This window comes from Acanthisitta chloris, unplaced genomic scaffold (assembly GCF_000695815.1).
Source record: "Acanthisitta chloris isolate BGI_N310 unplaced genomic scaffold, ASM69581v1 scaffold429, whole genome shotgun sequence".
NCBI classification, from domain to species: Eukaryota; Metazoa; Chordata; class Aves; order Passeriformes; family Acanthisittidae; genus Acanthisitta; species Acanthisitta chloris.
In genome coordinates, this window is record NW_008690598.1 from 135979 (window position 1) to 151315 (window position 15337).

Below are 15337 nucleotides of genomic sequence, written 5' to 3' on the forward strand. Positions count from 1 at the left end.
GGAATGTTTGGTATATCAAAGACAGGTTTACTGCTTGTATCTGCGGGGACATTATCAGGCTTACCCTGTTTCTTCAAGTCAGATTTGGAAGCAATCCCTTCTGCAGACACCTCATTAATTGCTAAATGTTTCTCCACTTTAGCATTTTGCTGCTCTCCCTCACTTCTCTCATCTTCATTCAGCTGATGAACACTGGGCTCATCAGCTGGGGCTGTGGGTTCTCTATCATTACTACTGATCAAGTCCTGCTGATCAGTACTGGCATTGGCCTGATACCCTGTAACAGCAGGCTCTGATTCAAGTTTAGCACTCTCGTCTAATTGGGAAAGGTTTGTGTCTGCCCCATTAGTTGGGGCTTCCATTTCCAGTATGAGCTCATCAGTAGAGCCAGTGTGAAGGATGTCAATGGCTGCCTTGTCTGTAAGATCAGCTTGTTCTTCTGCCACACGTGAAGACCCCACATCTAGTTGGCAAGAACTTATATCAGTTTGATCAGTGGCCTCTGTCTGCACTGTATCAACTGCAGCACTGAGATCAGACTTGCACAGCTGAGAATCTATCACCTCAGAGCGTTGTGCTTCATTATCCAGCTGCAGAACCTCAAGGGCTTGATTCTCACCAGAGACTCCAGTTTCTGGAGTGATTTTCAAAGGTTCCTCTTTACAGGTTTCCAAGTTACTTTTTTCCTCAATTTCTGTTTTTACAGAAGACTCTTTTATGGAGTTCTCTTCTCTTGAAACAGGTACTACATCCTTCTTCACAGCACTTGAGACATCTCTTTTAGATTCTCTGGCTGCAACTGTATTTTCTGTCTCCCTAGAGTCTTTTGTTGGAACAGACCCAGTGACATCTTTCACATTACTGCTTTGAGGTTTAGGGGTCGATTTTGGAGGCATCTCTTTTGGAGCTTCTTTTGGACCTTTGAAAATGCCAAAGAGATCATTTGTGAAAGTTGGTGCTGGGGCACTTGGGAGGGATGAGAAACCAAAGAAAGAGGAGCTCCTCTTCTGTGCAGTAGGAGGTGCAGTAGCTTGAGGTTGGGAAAAGAAACCAGATAATGTTTTAGGTGGTTTCATTTTTGTCATGAAACTTGAAAACATTTCAACTGAGGAATCCAAAACTGATTTATCACTCTCAGGTTCCTTAGGCTTGCTTTGCAAATTAGATGCCTCTGGCATTTTAGGAGGAAAGTGTGGCTCTTGTGCTTGTTGTAACCTGTCACCAAGAGTTTGTTCGGGTTCTTTATGTTCTGGCAACTCAGGCTGTACAGATACTTCTTCAGAGACCACTTCATTTTTGATGTTACTCATACTAGTTAAGTCATTTAGACCTTGGGAATCCATTTTTTCACCTAAGGTCATGCTATAATCAATCTTTTCAGAAGTTTGCTCTTTTGAAGAATAAGGCTCTTCCTTATCAATAGGAAACTCCACACCATCCATTTTCTCTGTGTTACCCAAAGCATCTTCTTCTGCCCCTAAGGAAATAGTCCGTTGGTCCTGAGAGCCCTCCTGCACACTGGGAGTCTGTAGGCAAGGACCAGAAGCAGCCAAATTAGTTACTGCAGTATCATCGGCCTGTGGAAGCTTCTCTAAGTTATTCTCTTCAGCTTCTGCCGACATACTTTCTACATTTTCCACTGCCAGCATTTCTGATTTATTTTCTGGGATCCTGAGGTCATTAGATGTTTGTTTGCCAGTCACTGCTGCAATAATATCATCAACTTCATTTTTATTGCCTGCATCTTGTTGCCTGTTAGAACTACTGATTCTGACACCAGAGTCAGTGGAAATACTCTGCTTCACATGTGGCTTAGAGTTCACTGGTTTAGCCGGTTTTGCATTATTCTCCTGTCTAGCAGCAGTTTGTGGCTCAGAGTTCACTGGCTTAGATGGTTTTGCATTATTCTCCTGTCCTGGAGCAGTTTGCGGCTTTTCATCCAAAAAGGATGTCAAATTGAAGAAGCTAAAGCTGGTACTTCTTTGAGGTGTGCTCTTCTCAGCAGCTGGACCACTGGAGAAGAAGGAAGGCAGACGAAACAGACCCTCTGTTTCCTGTTGCTTCCCACTAGCAGGAGCAGGAGCAGGTGCTGAAGTCTTTGGTTCATCTGACCCAGCGAATAAGGAGAATATGCTCTTACTGGCTGGCTGTGATTTCGAAGCAGTTATGTCAGAAAAGCTAAACGGCAAACTGAAACCCGATTCTTTCGGTGTCTGATCTGGCTTTGGTTTTGTCCTATTAACTGTGTCTCCTAAACAATCTCCTCCTTGTTGCTTTGGTGGAACTGCAGGTGTGCCGTTTTGTTGCATAGCTGACTGACTCGATTGGCTTATTTTGGGACCTACACCCATTGGTTTCTGTGAAGCGTTTCCAGGAGGCACTTTTTTACTCTCAGGAGCCTCCTCCACAGCTTTTCTGCTTTCTTGTTCCATTTGCACCCCAGGGCTAGTAGAGATCTGCCTGTTCATGCCTTCTGTTCTCACTCCATCCTTAGGGGTGGAGGACAGACATGGCATACTAGCACTCTGAAGACCCCCAGACCTCTCAGTTTTTTGTCTTGGCTCAGCCACAGTTCTGCTATTGGTTTTTGGCAGAGTTGTAGTACTTGGGGTGGGTTGAGAAGACACAGGCTCCACTTTGAAGAGATCTCCAATGGATCCAAATAATGATGAGATTCCAGAGGTTTCCTTCTGTTCTGGCTGTTTCACTTCTTCTGGTTTACTACCTTGACTTTTCTCCAAATCTGGTGATGGCTGTGGTGCTTTGCTTACTTGTGTTTTAAAGAAATCAAAAAAGCCAGAAGCTTGGGGTTTGTTGGCAGTTGAGCTAGCAGGAGAATCTTCTCCAAGACTGAACAATTTCAGAGCACTTTTAAATAATGTCTCTTCAGGCTCAGTGGCTGGGTGGCTCTGATTTGGCTGCGACTGAGTCGGTTCATTAATGGTTGCATGCCTTTCAAGGCGCCTGGAAGGTGGTGCTGCTTTAACAGGCCTCTCTTCTCTTATGGGCCTGCTGTCCAAAGCACTTTGGCTCAGTTGAGAAGGAGATCTTATTAACCCTGTTTTTTTAACATGGATGTGTTCAGTCTGATTTAGTTCTGGCTTTTCATTTCTAGCAGCCTGCAAATTAAGTTCGGATGAAGTATTTATTCTTGGTTCTGATGTAACAGGAAACTTCTGTCCTGCTCGTGCCTCATCTAGTTTTCTATTTGGTGTCAGTGATAAAACATCAGTTTTATTTTCAGATGGTATTGACTGTGTGTCTGTTCTCTTCAAGGAAGAATCTTCTGATGTCTCAGAGCCAGGGCCTGAAGACTTTCCAATTAGTCCACCCAAAGCGGAAAATAAAGAGCTAACTTTGTTCACAGGTGTTTTCTTATCTTCCTCAGTCTTTTTTGCTTCTGTTACTCTTTCAGTTGATGCTGCAGTTTCTTCAGCTTTAGGAGTAGACTGAAACAGTTGGAAACCAAAGAATCCTGATGACCCACTCCCAGAAGTTGTCGCAGTGACAGTCTTATTGACTTCCTTGGTGTGGGCTTCCTTACTCAGCGATTTATTCAAAGTCACTCTGGAATGTGTTCTAAGATCAAGGGTTAATGGAGAATCCTCTGAATGATTCAGAGTTTCCTTCTCAGGTCTAAAATCTACTTTGAGTTTTTGAAGTTTATAACCTGAGAAGTCTAATGGCTGCTCCCTTTGATAATAAATAGACTCCTCAAACATTTGCGAAAAAGTCTCCAAATTCATGTTCATTAGCTGATCACTCCTCTGCAATGCTACTGACAAATCCAGAGGTTTATTTGTATAATCATCTAGACATTCTTCTTCAGCAAACCAAAACAGCTCATCTTCACTGCCAAGAGGGACTTTAAAACCACAAACAGCAATCATGCTGTCTTCTAGCACAGCTCTTGGAGCGGAATCCATCTGAAAATTATAATCCCAGCAGTCCTGGTAGGAATAGGTTTCAGGAGCACACACGTAGACATACTGTCCAGTGGGATCAGTGAGCAGTGAATACACATACTGGCTATCACTGTACATGTAATATCCACAATCACCGTCTTCTGATGGCCACCACATGCCCTGCTCAAGCATCATTATCCACTCCTGATACTCCCGACTATAGGACGAGTACATTAAACTCTCATCCATACTTAAAGTCTCTTGGTCAATTAGTGTCCACACTGTTCCATCACAGCCAGAGGAGTAGCTTAAATCCATGGGCAGCTCTTCTAATGAGTAATTGCCATCTCTTTCAAAGGGTGGAAAGTTACCATAACTTTCATTGAGAGAATTAGAAGTCCATGCATCATTTTCTTCTGAACAAATATCTTGAAACATTAACTGGTCAAACGACTCGTATGACATTGCACTTAAATCTAAACTCTGTCCATCAAAATTGGAATTAGTCTGCCAATCCATCACATTTGCACTTCCATCCTTCTTACAGAGATTCACTACCATGTCATTTTCAGGCCAGTCCAAGAATGGAGGGGGCAGAACAGAGCTCTGGTTTAACACATAGTAAACTGGTATTGCTATTCCATGAGTGTCAGCTAGTTCCCCCACTTCATATTCCCATTCAAAGCTAGAATGGCTTCTTGTTTCCTGATAAGCTGAGTACTGCTCTGTAGGGTTATAGCTTTTATTTGTCAAATTGAGAAACTCATTTGATCCTTTGTTTAAAACAGTTGGAAGAACTTTAGATTCTGGATCCTGATGAGGAATATGCCTACTGTTTACAGGCTTTCCAGATAAGTCCTGTACCTTGTCTTGAAGATTTAGACCCTCAGGGAGCACAGGATGCCCACAGTGGGTAACATGGGACTCAGCTGTTTTATTTATTCTTGCAGTAGACAGCTGGTCAGTTGTTTTGGAAGACTCCATTGTTTTCACATTATCCTCTTTCTCCTTTGGTTTGGGTAGAAGATTTTTTAAGAAGCTGGAAGCTTCCTGCTTTTCTCCAGTGCTGCTTTGAGTGTCAGAAGTCATTTCTGAGTTGCTGGGTTTTGTCTCTGAGCTAGACTCCTCACCTCTATCAAAAAGCTTCATGAAGCCCAGAGAGTTTGTTTTCACCTTTTCTTGCTTACATTCGGACAAGTTTTCACTTGAAGCAAGCTTCAATAAGCCAGAAAATAATCCAGGAGAAGTACTTTTCTGGCCATCACCCTCGCTTTTAGCAGTCAAGTCTTGATTATTGGCTATGTTTTCATTGGAAGAAATACGAAGAAACCCAGAAAGAAAACCTGGTGTGTGCTTCTTCTGCATATCATTCGCACTTGCAGCTTCTGGCCCTCTGGCTGAAGAAGTGGATTTAACTGAGCTGTTGTTTAAGTCTGATGTATTTAGTCCTTCTCTCATCGGTCCTCCTTTTACATTTCTAGGTTCTTCCTGAGTACTCTTAGTTCTCTGCTGCTCTTCTGCAGCCTTAGAAGTAGCAGAGGCACTCTCCTGGTGTTTTTCTCTATTTACTTGGGCAATAGATGAGTTTTCTTTATTCATGTTTTTTCTTTCTAAAAGTTCCTCCTTATGGTCTGATAAATTTGGAACCGAGTTAGATTTTAATGAAATGGCATGTTTAGAATTACTGTTTCTGTCCTCAAGCACAGAACTGTCACTAGAACTCTGATGACTTCTTTGATCCTGTGTAGGTGCTAGATTTTCTGCAGACGAGAATTTCAGTAATGAAGGAATAAAGCCTTCCTTCTCATTCCTATGCTCCTGCTTTGCTGAAAAGCCCAGCCCACCAAAAAAAGGAAGTTTCCCAGTAAAAGGAAATGAGTGCTCTTCTTTTGAAGAAGTATTCTGTCTTACATCCTCCTCAGACTTATGGCCTTTAAAATGCCCAGATGTACTTTCTTTCTGCCCTTGTTCAGCAGAAGGAAGCAACAATTGACTGAAAGATTTTTTGAGTGGACTGAAAAAGCTTTCAGATGCTGTACTCTGATCTTGAGGCTGAGAATTAGGTTCCACATTACTTCTGCTTTGCTTGTTTCCCAGTTCATGACCTGGAGTATGCTGATCCCCTGAGCGATTTGCAGGAGGCTGCTCCCTGGCAGTGGGTGCACCCTCTTTGACAGTGGCATCTGGCTGATTTGTAACAGGATGCATATCTGATTGCTTCTGTGGCACATCGGGCTGCTTGGGAGCCAAGAGACCATCAAAATTGGCTTTCAGACTGAAGGAACTGACTGAATTTGTGAGCCTGCCAAAGATTGAAGACACAGAAGTGCTATTTGCGTTTACCTCTGCCTCGCTTCTAGTCTCACTTTTCTGTACCTCCGGAACAATGCTGCTGGTCCTGGCTGACGTCTTTACAGATGGTGTTTCGCTCCTGTTTGCCTCATCAACTTTCACAGCATGGCTGTCCTTCTTGGTGTGCTCCTCTTTTTTGACTTCTTGCTTTGGCACTTCCTTCTCAGAGAAGATCTTTAAAGGACTAAGTATGCCTAGAACAGAACTGACAACCGAATGTTGGTTCTGCTGGCTGTTGGCAGTAGTTTCTTGTGACTGCTGAGGATGACGTGGAGCAGAAGCCTTACTGCCCATCTCAGTGGTTTCTGGCTTGATGGAGTTTATGTTCTGGGGTTTTTTATCACCACTCACCTGAGATGGTAGCAAAGACTGAATGGAGAACTTGGTGTCAGCTTTATTATCTGCTGCCCCTCCAGAAGATGAACTCTCATTTTTAGACTTACTAGAAAATACATTCAAAATTCCACCTTCTGATGAGTTTCTGTTTTCTGTATTATCTGGAGTGGAAGAAACAAGCTTTTCAACAGAGGCTGTAAGCTGCTTTGTACTCGACCCCACCTTTTCTGTGAAAGAGCTGAACAGAGAATTCACTGTATTTTTCACACCAGACAAGTCTGGAAGAGATTCAGACTTGCCTTTGGTACTCTCCTCTGCAGCAGGGTGTTTGGTCTGCTCAGACTTCCTAGCTTCTACAGAATTATCAGCATTATCCTGCTTTGGTGGCATGCTCTCAACATTTTTTCTGGTTTCTGGCAATGTACCAAATTTGCTGATTTCTTCCTCCTTTTCAGCCAAGTATTCTGAGACTGATTCTACCAGACACTGAAGTTCATCCATCGTGTCTATGTACTCCTCACTGGGTTCTTCCACAGGAGACAGTGTTAAGTCTTGCATAGGATGACCATGCTTGCTCTCTTTAGTTTTATGTTTTTTATCAGAGCTAGACTTTGACTGGCAGCCTAAATTTGCAGGGCAATTAACAGTTAAGTTTCTCAAATGGCTGATGTCAGAATCACACCATGTCTTTGAAAGCGTAGCCAGTTCCTCCATTTCATCATCGGAAACAGGTGAATACTGGAACTCATCAGAAGCACTGCTGTCAAATTCCTCAAGGATATCTACAGGCACAAAACTGTTCTCTGACATCCCTATGTGTCTCATGTCTTCAGTATTGCTCAGGTGAAGTGAGCCCTCGTGGTTCATACCCTGCTTGTTGGGCAACCTGCCACTTTTAACCATTAACCCATTTTTGTATGGACGCAAGATTGGATAGGTAGGCAACCGTTCCTTACTTTCAGAACTAGTGGTATATTTTCCAGTTCTATCATATACTGGGAAATCATCAATAGGTTCAGAACTAGTTGCCACACCATTGAAATAAACTGGTTTTTCTCCAGGAAACTGCAGACCTCCATTACTTTGCAGGCTTATTTGTGCTCTCTCTTCAAAATTGTGTCGCAGTTTCTTTTTCCTTCTTCTGTCTATAGTATCGTATTCCTCAGGATATCTAGGAACACCTACAGAGCCTGACTCCACATACACATTTGGGCAGCACCTTGATCTTTCACAATGATTAAAATTTTCTCTTTTTGAGAGAGTTTGCATCTTTTTTATGTTTTTCTCATGCCAACTTCTACTTTTGTGATTTTTTTCTAAGAACTCCTCTATTAGCAGTTTTCCTAGCTCTTCATAGTTGCTCTCATATTCTTCTTCTCCATCTTCAGAGTCAAATGGAATGATCCTGACTCTTTCATTTCTAGCTAGAGATCCTTGTCTAAGATAAGAAATAAAGGGGGTAGGAGGGAAAAGAAGAGAGGCAGCAAAAAAATAGGAAGGGAAAAACAACAGTTTTTTAAAAAGCCTGAGAAAGGACAGAAAAAAATAGTAATGGAAAAACATGCATTAAGTAAAGGAAAATTAAAATCGGAAACATTCAGAAATAACAAAATTGAAAACCTGCCAATCTACCACCATTACATTTCAATCAAACAGTCAAAAAAAAAAAAAAAAAAAGCAGCATGGGTTGTGATATTCTACCAGTTACGGCTGCACAAAAATTAGAAATGCCTGTTTGAAGGAGAACAGCTTTTTGTGATCAAGTGAGGGCACACAGTCTTGGCTGTACCAGTACACTGCTGTTACTTTTTTAGGCATGCTGAAAAGAAGTCACTTACTGCAGTAACAGGACTACTTTGGGATACAGCGCCCACGTGCACCATTCCATTATGCCATGCCTGCATTTTGGTCACTCTAGGCTGCAGACTTTGTTTTAGCAGTATTCATAAAGTACACAGGGACTATGTGTCTCCCAAGGGTGGCTACAGAGCAGAGACTGCATGTAAAGACTCAGGAGTCACCAGGCTCCAGGCAGCTGTGGACAAGGGACAAAATGCAAACAATGCATGCCAGCAACTTGAGGAGTTCTAGCTACCCTATCACTCTCCTCTGCTGAGAAAGCTCTTACTGCAGCTAATGGCCTTGGGGAGCTCCTACCAACACAGCATTAAGATTCTTGTAGCTGTTACTGGATCAGAGGGCAAAACAAAACATTGGCACTGGATATTAGCTCATCATAAGCCTCAGGTGCTTTTCAGGATCTGCCCTTGCCATTTACAATGCATCCAAACAGATGCAGCAATCTCTACTTGTCCATTGTGGGAGAATAGATTAAAGCTGTGAAACAATCTGAAGCTTCCTAGAAACCTAAGTGAATGACCCGTGGGATCTGAGGATTAATTTCCAGCCCTTGATCAGAAGGATTATCTCAATTGTTAAACAGCCCCCCAGGCTAGTAGCAAGAAAGCTACTCCTTTATCTAAATCTCAAGAGGACAGCTCCTGACAATCTACATGCAAATAAACATGTAGAAAGTGGATGTAAAAAAAGATGTACTGCAGCTTTGTCTAACATCATTCACTGCTGAGAACTAAGGAGCATGAGGGCATGTATGCCCTGACCCTGTAAGAGCAGAGCAAAAAGGGAAAGGGCAAAGGGAACATGGACATTTTATGGATACTGCTGATACAAGAGTCTTCACTGTGAGAGTTGCATGGGGCACCCCAATATAGGATACCCATGGGACAGCCCTGAAAGAGAGAGAGGTCATTGCATTTTCACTACTGCTAGTTTAGTGCTGCATTTCCACCAGTATTAGCTAACTTATAATAATTGGAAAGATGCCCATTACTTTAAATGTGTCCTGTTATACACAATTTAGAACACTTACTACACTTCTTGCTCACAATTTTAAGCCAGTAATTGAAATAATTTTCTTTTAAAAGCTAACAAAATTTAAAAGACTACCAGGGCCACCCAGTTACTGGATCAAACCCTTCCAAATCTCAGCTGAAGGAAATGTGAGCTACATGAATGCCTGAAGAGCCATTAGCTGTAAATGCCGAACCAACAATTGACTAATTTAGGCATAAAAAAAATTACTTTCCTTTCTAATTGAGCTCCTTTCCCATATGTTTCCCCTACTCTTCTACAAAGCTTTCCTTTTACTAGAAATAAAGCAATGATGAGAAGTTCAAGACCTGAGAGGCGAAAAAGATTACATCAGCCCAGCATTAAACTACCACAGATCAGAAGGAGAGCACAGGCAAACAGCAAGTATTAGCTGGAAAGTATCACAAGACCACTTCACAGCAGCAACAGCATGGAGACAGGTACACAGGTGCAAAGAGGTTAACCCACCTATCAGACAGATCTAGAGAGCACCTGCTCTCTAGCAAGCACTGGCAGCTTGTCATTTGACTAGACTCAGATGTGGACTCTAGGTCAGTGCAGCCACTCACATTGGAATCTATGCTATCATATCGCCTTGGAAGTAAATAGAGCAAGAGCAGGAAGACATGGAGGACAAATGGTTACACAAAATGAACATTGCAAAGAAAAGTTAGTGCTTAAAAAAAAATCTGAGAGGAAGATGTCTGCTATTCTGAGTACAAACTGACTGTTGGCAGCAAAATGCAATGCAAGGGCAAGTGAGAATATTGTTCATTATCCTTAGGAGAGGGTGGGAGAGAATAAATGTACTTCTATCAAAGGAATATGATCACATGTAACAGACAATAAAGAAGATCAGAACTTTTCCACCCAAACTCAAATGTTGTAAGAAAAAAACCAAACATGTTAGAACAGGCAGTTTCAACTGAAGACACTTTGCCCAATTCAGGTTCAAGCAGAGCCTTGTCTGGTTCCTCTGGGTCTGCTCAGGACAGCCTCCTACAAGGTGTCGTTTCCTCAGCAACTACCAGATGCAGTCTGCCAGGAACACTGATTTCATCAGGCGACTGCCTGGTCTGCTAGGACCAAAAGTCAAATACAATTTGGCTTTGCAATACTCAGCTACAACTTTGTTTTGAAAATATTTAAGATGTACTCATGTGCTTCTCTTCAGACAGCTCGTTAGAAATAACTTTCTGGTAAGTAAGAGAATCCCATGTAGCTTCTTTGGAAAACTTACTTGCATGTTTTAAATTTAAAGATTAAATATATAGCAAAAAATTTTGTTGGGCATGTGGAAAACGCACATGGGAACAGGAATGCTCAGAAGGAATTCATCACCATCTAGGACTTGCTCTCCTGGACTGAAAGTAATTTTAGACCATAGCAGACTACAAAGCTCATAGGTTTTTCTTAGATTTTATCTGTCCAGATCCTTTCATGTCCATACCTCCAGGAAATCGGAACAAAAATACCATTTCAGCTTAGTATTCGTTAACAATTCAAACCAGAAGTGCTTCTCTGGAAGGTCTTACAAACACATTTATCCTTGAGATACAGTTAAAAGTTCACACACCCCAACTCCAAGCAAAGTGGGCCATGAAAGACTACTTGTACTGTTAATACCACCACAAGAAGTCACACAGCTGCAAAAATATGCAGCCATCATTGTTTTCCCCTGGCTGAGGCCCCAATACAACTGTTCAGCTTGGCTCTTCCATAAAGAAAAAGCCTCAGCTCATCTTTGCAGGCTCTCAGGAAGATCTTCAGCAATCTTACTACTGCAAACCAGCAGCACAGAATTGCATGGGAAAGTGAATAACCTGCTTATATAAGATATTTAATGGACTAGAAAAAGAGCACTAGACATGTCACACTGCAGTAAGTGCATTTTGTTGGCATATTTGCCTCTGTTCTTGGAACCTCAATAACAGTAATAACATTAAATGTTATCATTAAACTTGACCTTTCACCATTAATGACCATACATAAAGAAGAGCAAAATTTAACCTCATACATCCATGAGGACAACTGAATTCAGGTTCAGGAAACAAGAACAGTTTTATCAAGGCAGTTAAGACAGAACAAATAAGTTTTAATACATATAAAACTCTGCACCTCTAACCCTGATAGTATTTAAGCAACTGCCTCTTCTTTCCACAACAAGGGCAGAAGCAGCAGTATGGCTTGTTCTAACCCATCTTACCAAACTGACCAGCACTGTCCAAATTCTTAATAATAATACTTTTCCCTTACACAACCAGCTCTAGTTCACAGCCATTGATTCTGGTAAGTTAATGCTGTAATACTCAATACTAAAATAAGTTAAAACCAGTAGTGAAACTACTGATTTATGATCAAAAGCATAATTTGGAGCAAGTAAACTATCTTTCATACAGCTCAAAGTAAACCAAAAGAGAAAACACAGCATTCAACAGTGTTATATGATAACAGGACCAAAAAGAACCAAAACCCAGAACAACTAATTGGTCACAGACTTTCTGCTTGAATATATTATTTTGGCAGAGCCTATGGAGCTGGAGGTAATCCAGAAGAGAAAATAAATCTGCTCTAAGAAAGAAGCTCCCAATAGGAAAACTGTGTTAGACTGTGTTTCACTTGCTTGGGAGGCACAACCATGCAATGGTACCAGTACAACCAATTACCCAGTGCTTCAGCCTTCAAAAAGAAAGGCGAAAGCACAATCTAGTAAATTACTTCAAAGCTGAGCACACCTTTAAAAGATAACTCCCTAAACTTCCAGATCTGATGGAACACAGCCTCATAGGTTTTTCTGGTTCACAGCAGCAACCCAATGTTAACAAAACATATAACACCCTCCTCTGTGAAGAGCTCTAGAGCCCTTGATCTGCCCTTCCCTGCTAGCATAGCACCTTCATGGTCTGCTATGGAAAAACAAGGGCAAGAGAAGAGATACCCAGAAGACAGCACTCACCTGATGGCCACATGCTCCCGGTAATCCAGATCATAATTTTGCAGGGAGTCAGCACAGGAATCACGCAAGATCCCTTGCTGCTGCAGGCGTGATGGTACCGTGAACTGGTGTACAGAAGCATTGGGCTGCACAGTCGTGTGGTATGGAGGAGGAATGCTGTTACTTGTCTCGCTGCGATAGTCGCTGTCTCGATCATCCACAGCACTGTCAGCATCTTCAAAGGCTAAGAAACAAAAGCAGTTAAGGGCACAGCTCTCTCAAGTTGCCTTGCTGGGACAGTGAAGCCCATGTAGCTTTGAAAGAATGACAAAAAAACCACTGTTTCTGCTGCAGATATATCTCCATCTGGTAGCTAGCTATAACCTCCAGTTGTCTCAAGTATGCATCAAGGAATTTTAGTGATGGCACCCATACCCTCCTTTCCCTCTTCCTACCATAGAAGTGTTATTTCTCATTAGTCATTACTAATAAGCAGATTAAGACATTTTTATTTAAAATACAAACAAAAACCCCAGCACCTAAAATTTCAGGTACTTCATTAATTCCAAACTGAACATTTAGATGTTGGGGAAAATAAAAACAAATCGCAACAAAAGATTTCTTTATGGAAAGGAGCTCTTTCCCATAAACTTTTCAGCCTTTAAGCTGTAATATTGCCTCTTCTTCTCATCATGCTTAACCAGAACTCTAGAGTTCTGCACAGTTTTCATGACTTTTTTTTTAAATAAAAGTATTAGTTTAAGTTAAGACAAAATAATGAAAAGTACTAAGTAGGAAAATCAGAAGAACTGGGAAAGTAATTCTGCTTATAAACAATTATACTACTACTTATAGGGGAAAATTGCTGCAGAGAAGAGACACTCAGGTAAATTAGCTTAACTATAGTAGTTAACACTAATATAACCTTCACAAAAGAAAAAGCTCCTTTCCAGTGAGTCCTTCTCCCTAAAGAAAAACTTCTGCTTGCTAACCATTCAGAAAAGGAGAATGCCAAGTTATAGAGAGGAAAGGTATCAAAAATATATGGCTGTGCACGGCTGTGCAGGATGCAAGGTTATCTTTGCAAGCTTAAAGTGAAATACACACCATAAGGCAGTGGAGTGCACCATTAACATGCTTGAAACAAAAGAAAATAAAGATCAGCCATTATTCATTCTCTCCTCCACCAAAAGCCTAACTAAAAAGGACAATCAAATTAAAGCCCTCTCTCGTAAGTTATCCAATGGTGTGTGTCCTACAGAGTCATTCACCATGAGGCTGAACAGCTAAGTGAAAGTGTTCCTTTCACACCAGACCCTTTAAAGCCCTGGAGTTTTAGTGCTGAAATTCCAAGCAGATGGAATGCAGCATCAAGGAACAACTTCCTCCGGCATTTCCCACGCCTCTAATTCAATTTCCATTTTTTTTAATCCAAAGTAAAATTTGTTCTTACCTATCTTTTCAGTTCCTTCACAACATAGTAAGATTAGGGCCTTAAAGTGGATGGAAGAGTAGAAAAGAACACTAGCAGAAAACATGTCTGTAAAATATGGGCCACTTGAAAAAGCCTGGCTCTACTCACTTAAGTAGAACCAATTCAATTTGATTGTCCACACTGAAAATGGAGTTAAGCCTCCTGCTTTTTAGTAGTTTAAATGCTGCAGAGTTCTTGTCAGTCTCTAGTCAAATGAATAGCAATCATATGGTGCCTTATTCAGCTTTATTAAAAGCACAGTGTCCATCAATTTTATTACAGTTCAGTGCTTAGGAGAAACATTCAAGATGTATTACACAAAAACGATTTGAAATGTTGAAGTGCCAAACCGTTCTGAGGAGCACTGAACTTTCAGCCTGTGGGGCAAGGGCCAATCTATTTGTCAGTCACAAGGCACATACAGTCCTCAGAAGAATAACAAGTTATTACTCAGCTGAACCATGTCGTTGCTGAACACTTGAGCCTTACTATCTAATGTTCAATAATTACTGTTGCTAGGACAGAAACATACCGCTCCAAAGAGGCTTTTAATGCCTCACTTTGCTGCTCAACTAATGCCTTCTTCCCATCAGATGTAACTGTCACTTAAGGTAAAGCCTAAGTAATTCTGGTATGATGGAAAGTTCTTCGGCTGAGGCTGCATATTCTTTACAACACTTAAACACTTGTAGGGGCTGAAGGCAGCTCAACTGAGATAGAGGTTTGGGATCTGGTAAAAGTCACCAGATGAAGAGCTTTGGGGATAAACAATTTATCTAACCTCAGAAGTATATAAAAACATACAAATCGGTAGTAACTCACTAGTACTGAGCTGAACTTATTATCAGGGCATGTGAAGACTTAAGACAGTTACAGTTATCAAGAAGCAGAACAGAGCTTCTATGAGTCAGCAACACTGCCCAGCTGATGGGCTCAGAGATTCCTGAATCCCCTGATTAGACTGCTGCAGAAGCACTATCTGGATTTGTCAGCAGTCATTGCACCTCACCTCTGCATTGCCAAATGAAGATTTTGCATATGAACCACAGTATCTCTAAGCAAGATCCAAAAACAGCTGATTAGCTTAGACCATAGAATCACAGAATCAACCGGGTTGGAAGAGACCTCCAGTATCATAAAGTCCAACCCTACCATTGTTACCAGACCATGGAACTAAGTGCCACATCCAGTCTCATCTTGAAAACCTCCAGGGATGGTGAATCCACCACCTCCCCAGGCAGCCCATTCCAATGCCTGATTACTCTCTCCATAAAAAAAAATCTCTTCCTAATATCCAACCTAAACCACCCCTGGCAGAGCTTGAGTCTGTGCCCTCTTGTCCTACTGCTGGTTGCCTGCGAGAAGAGATCAACCCCCACCTGACTACAACCTCCTTTCAAGTTGTTGTAGAGGGCAAAAAGGTCTCCCCTGAGCCTCCTCTTC

The 15337-nt window shown here is 41.6% G+C and overlaps 1 protein-coding gene across 1 annotated transcript in view; it reads right to left on the minus strand.

The window, feature by feature from the left end:
• LOC103809045 (protein unc-13 homolog B-like) overlaps positions 1-12664 on the minus strand; it is a gene marked incomplete at its 5' end in the record, with an annotated part of 147181 nt that extends 134517 nt beyond the window's left edge. Inside the window, one exon of the mRNA XM_009081856.1 lies at positions 12442-12664. Coding sequence (XP_009080104.1) covers positions 12442-12664 — 223 coding nt within the window. The remainder of the gene's footprint in view (positions 1-12441) is intronic.
• Between the last annotated feature and the right edge of the window lie 2673 nt (positions 12665-15337).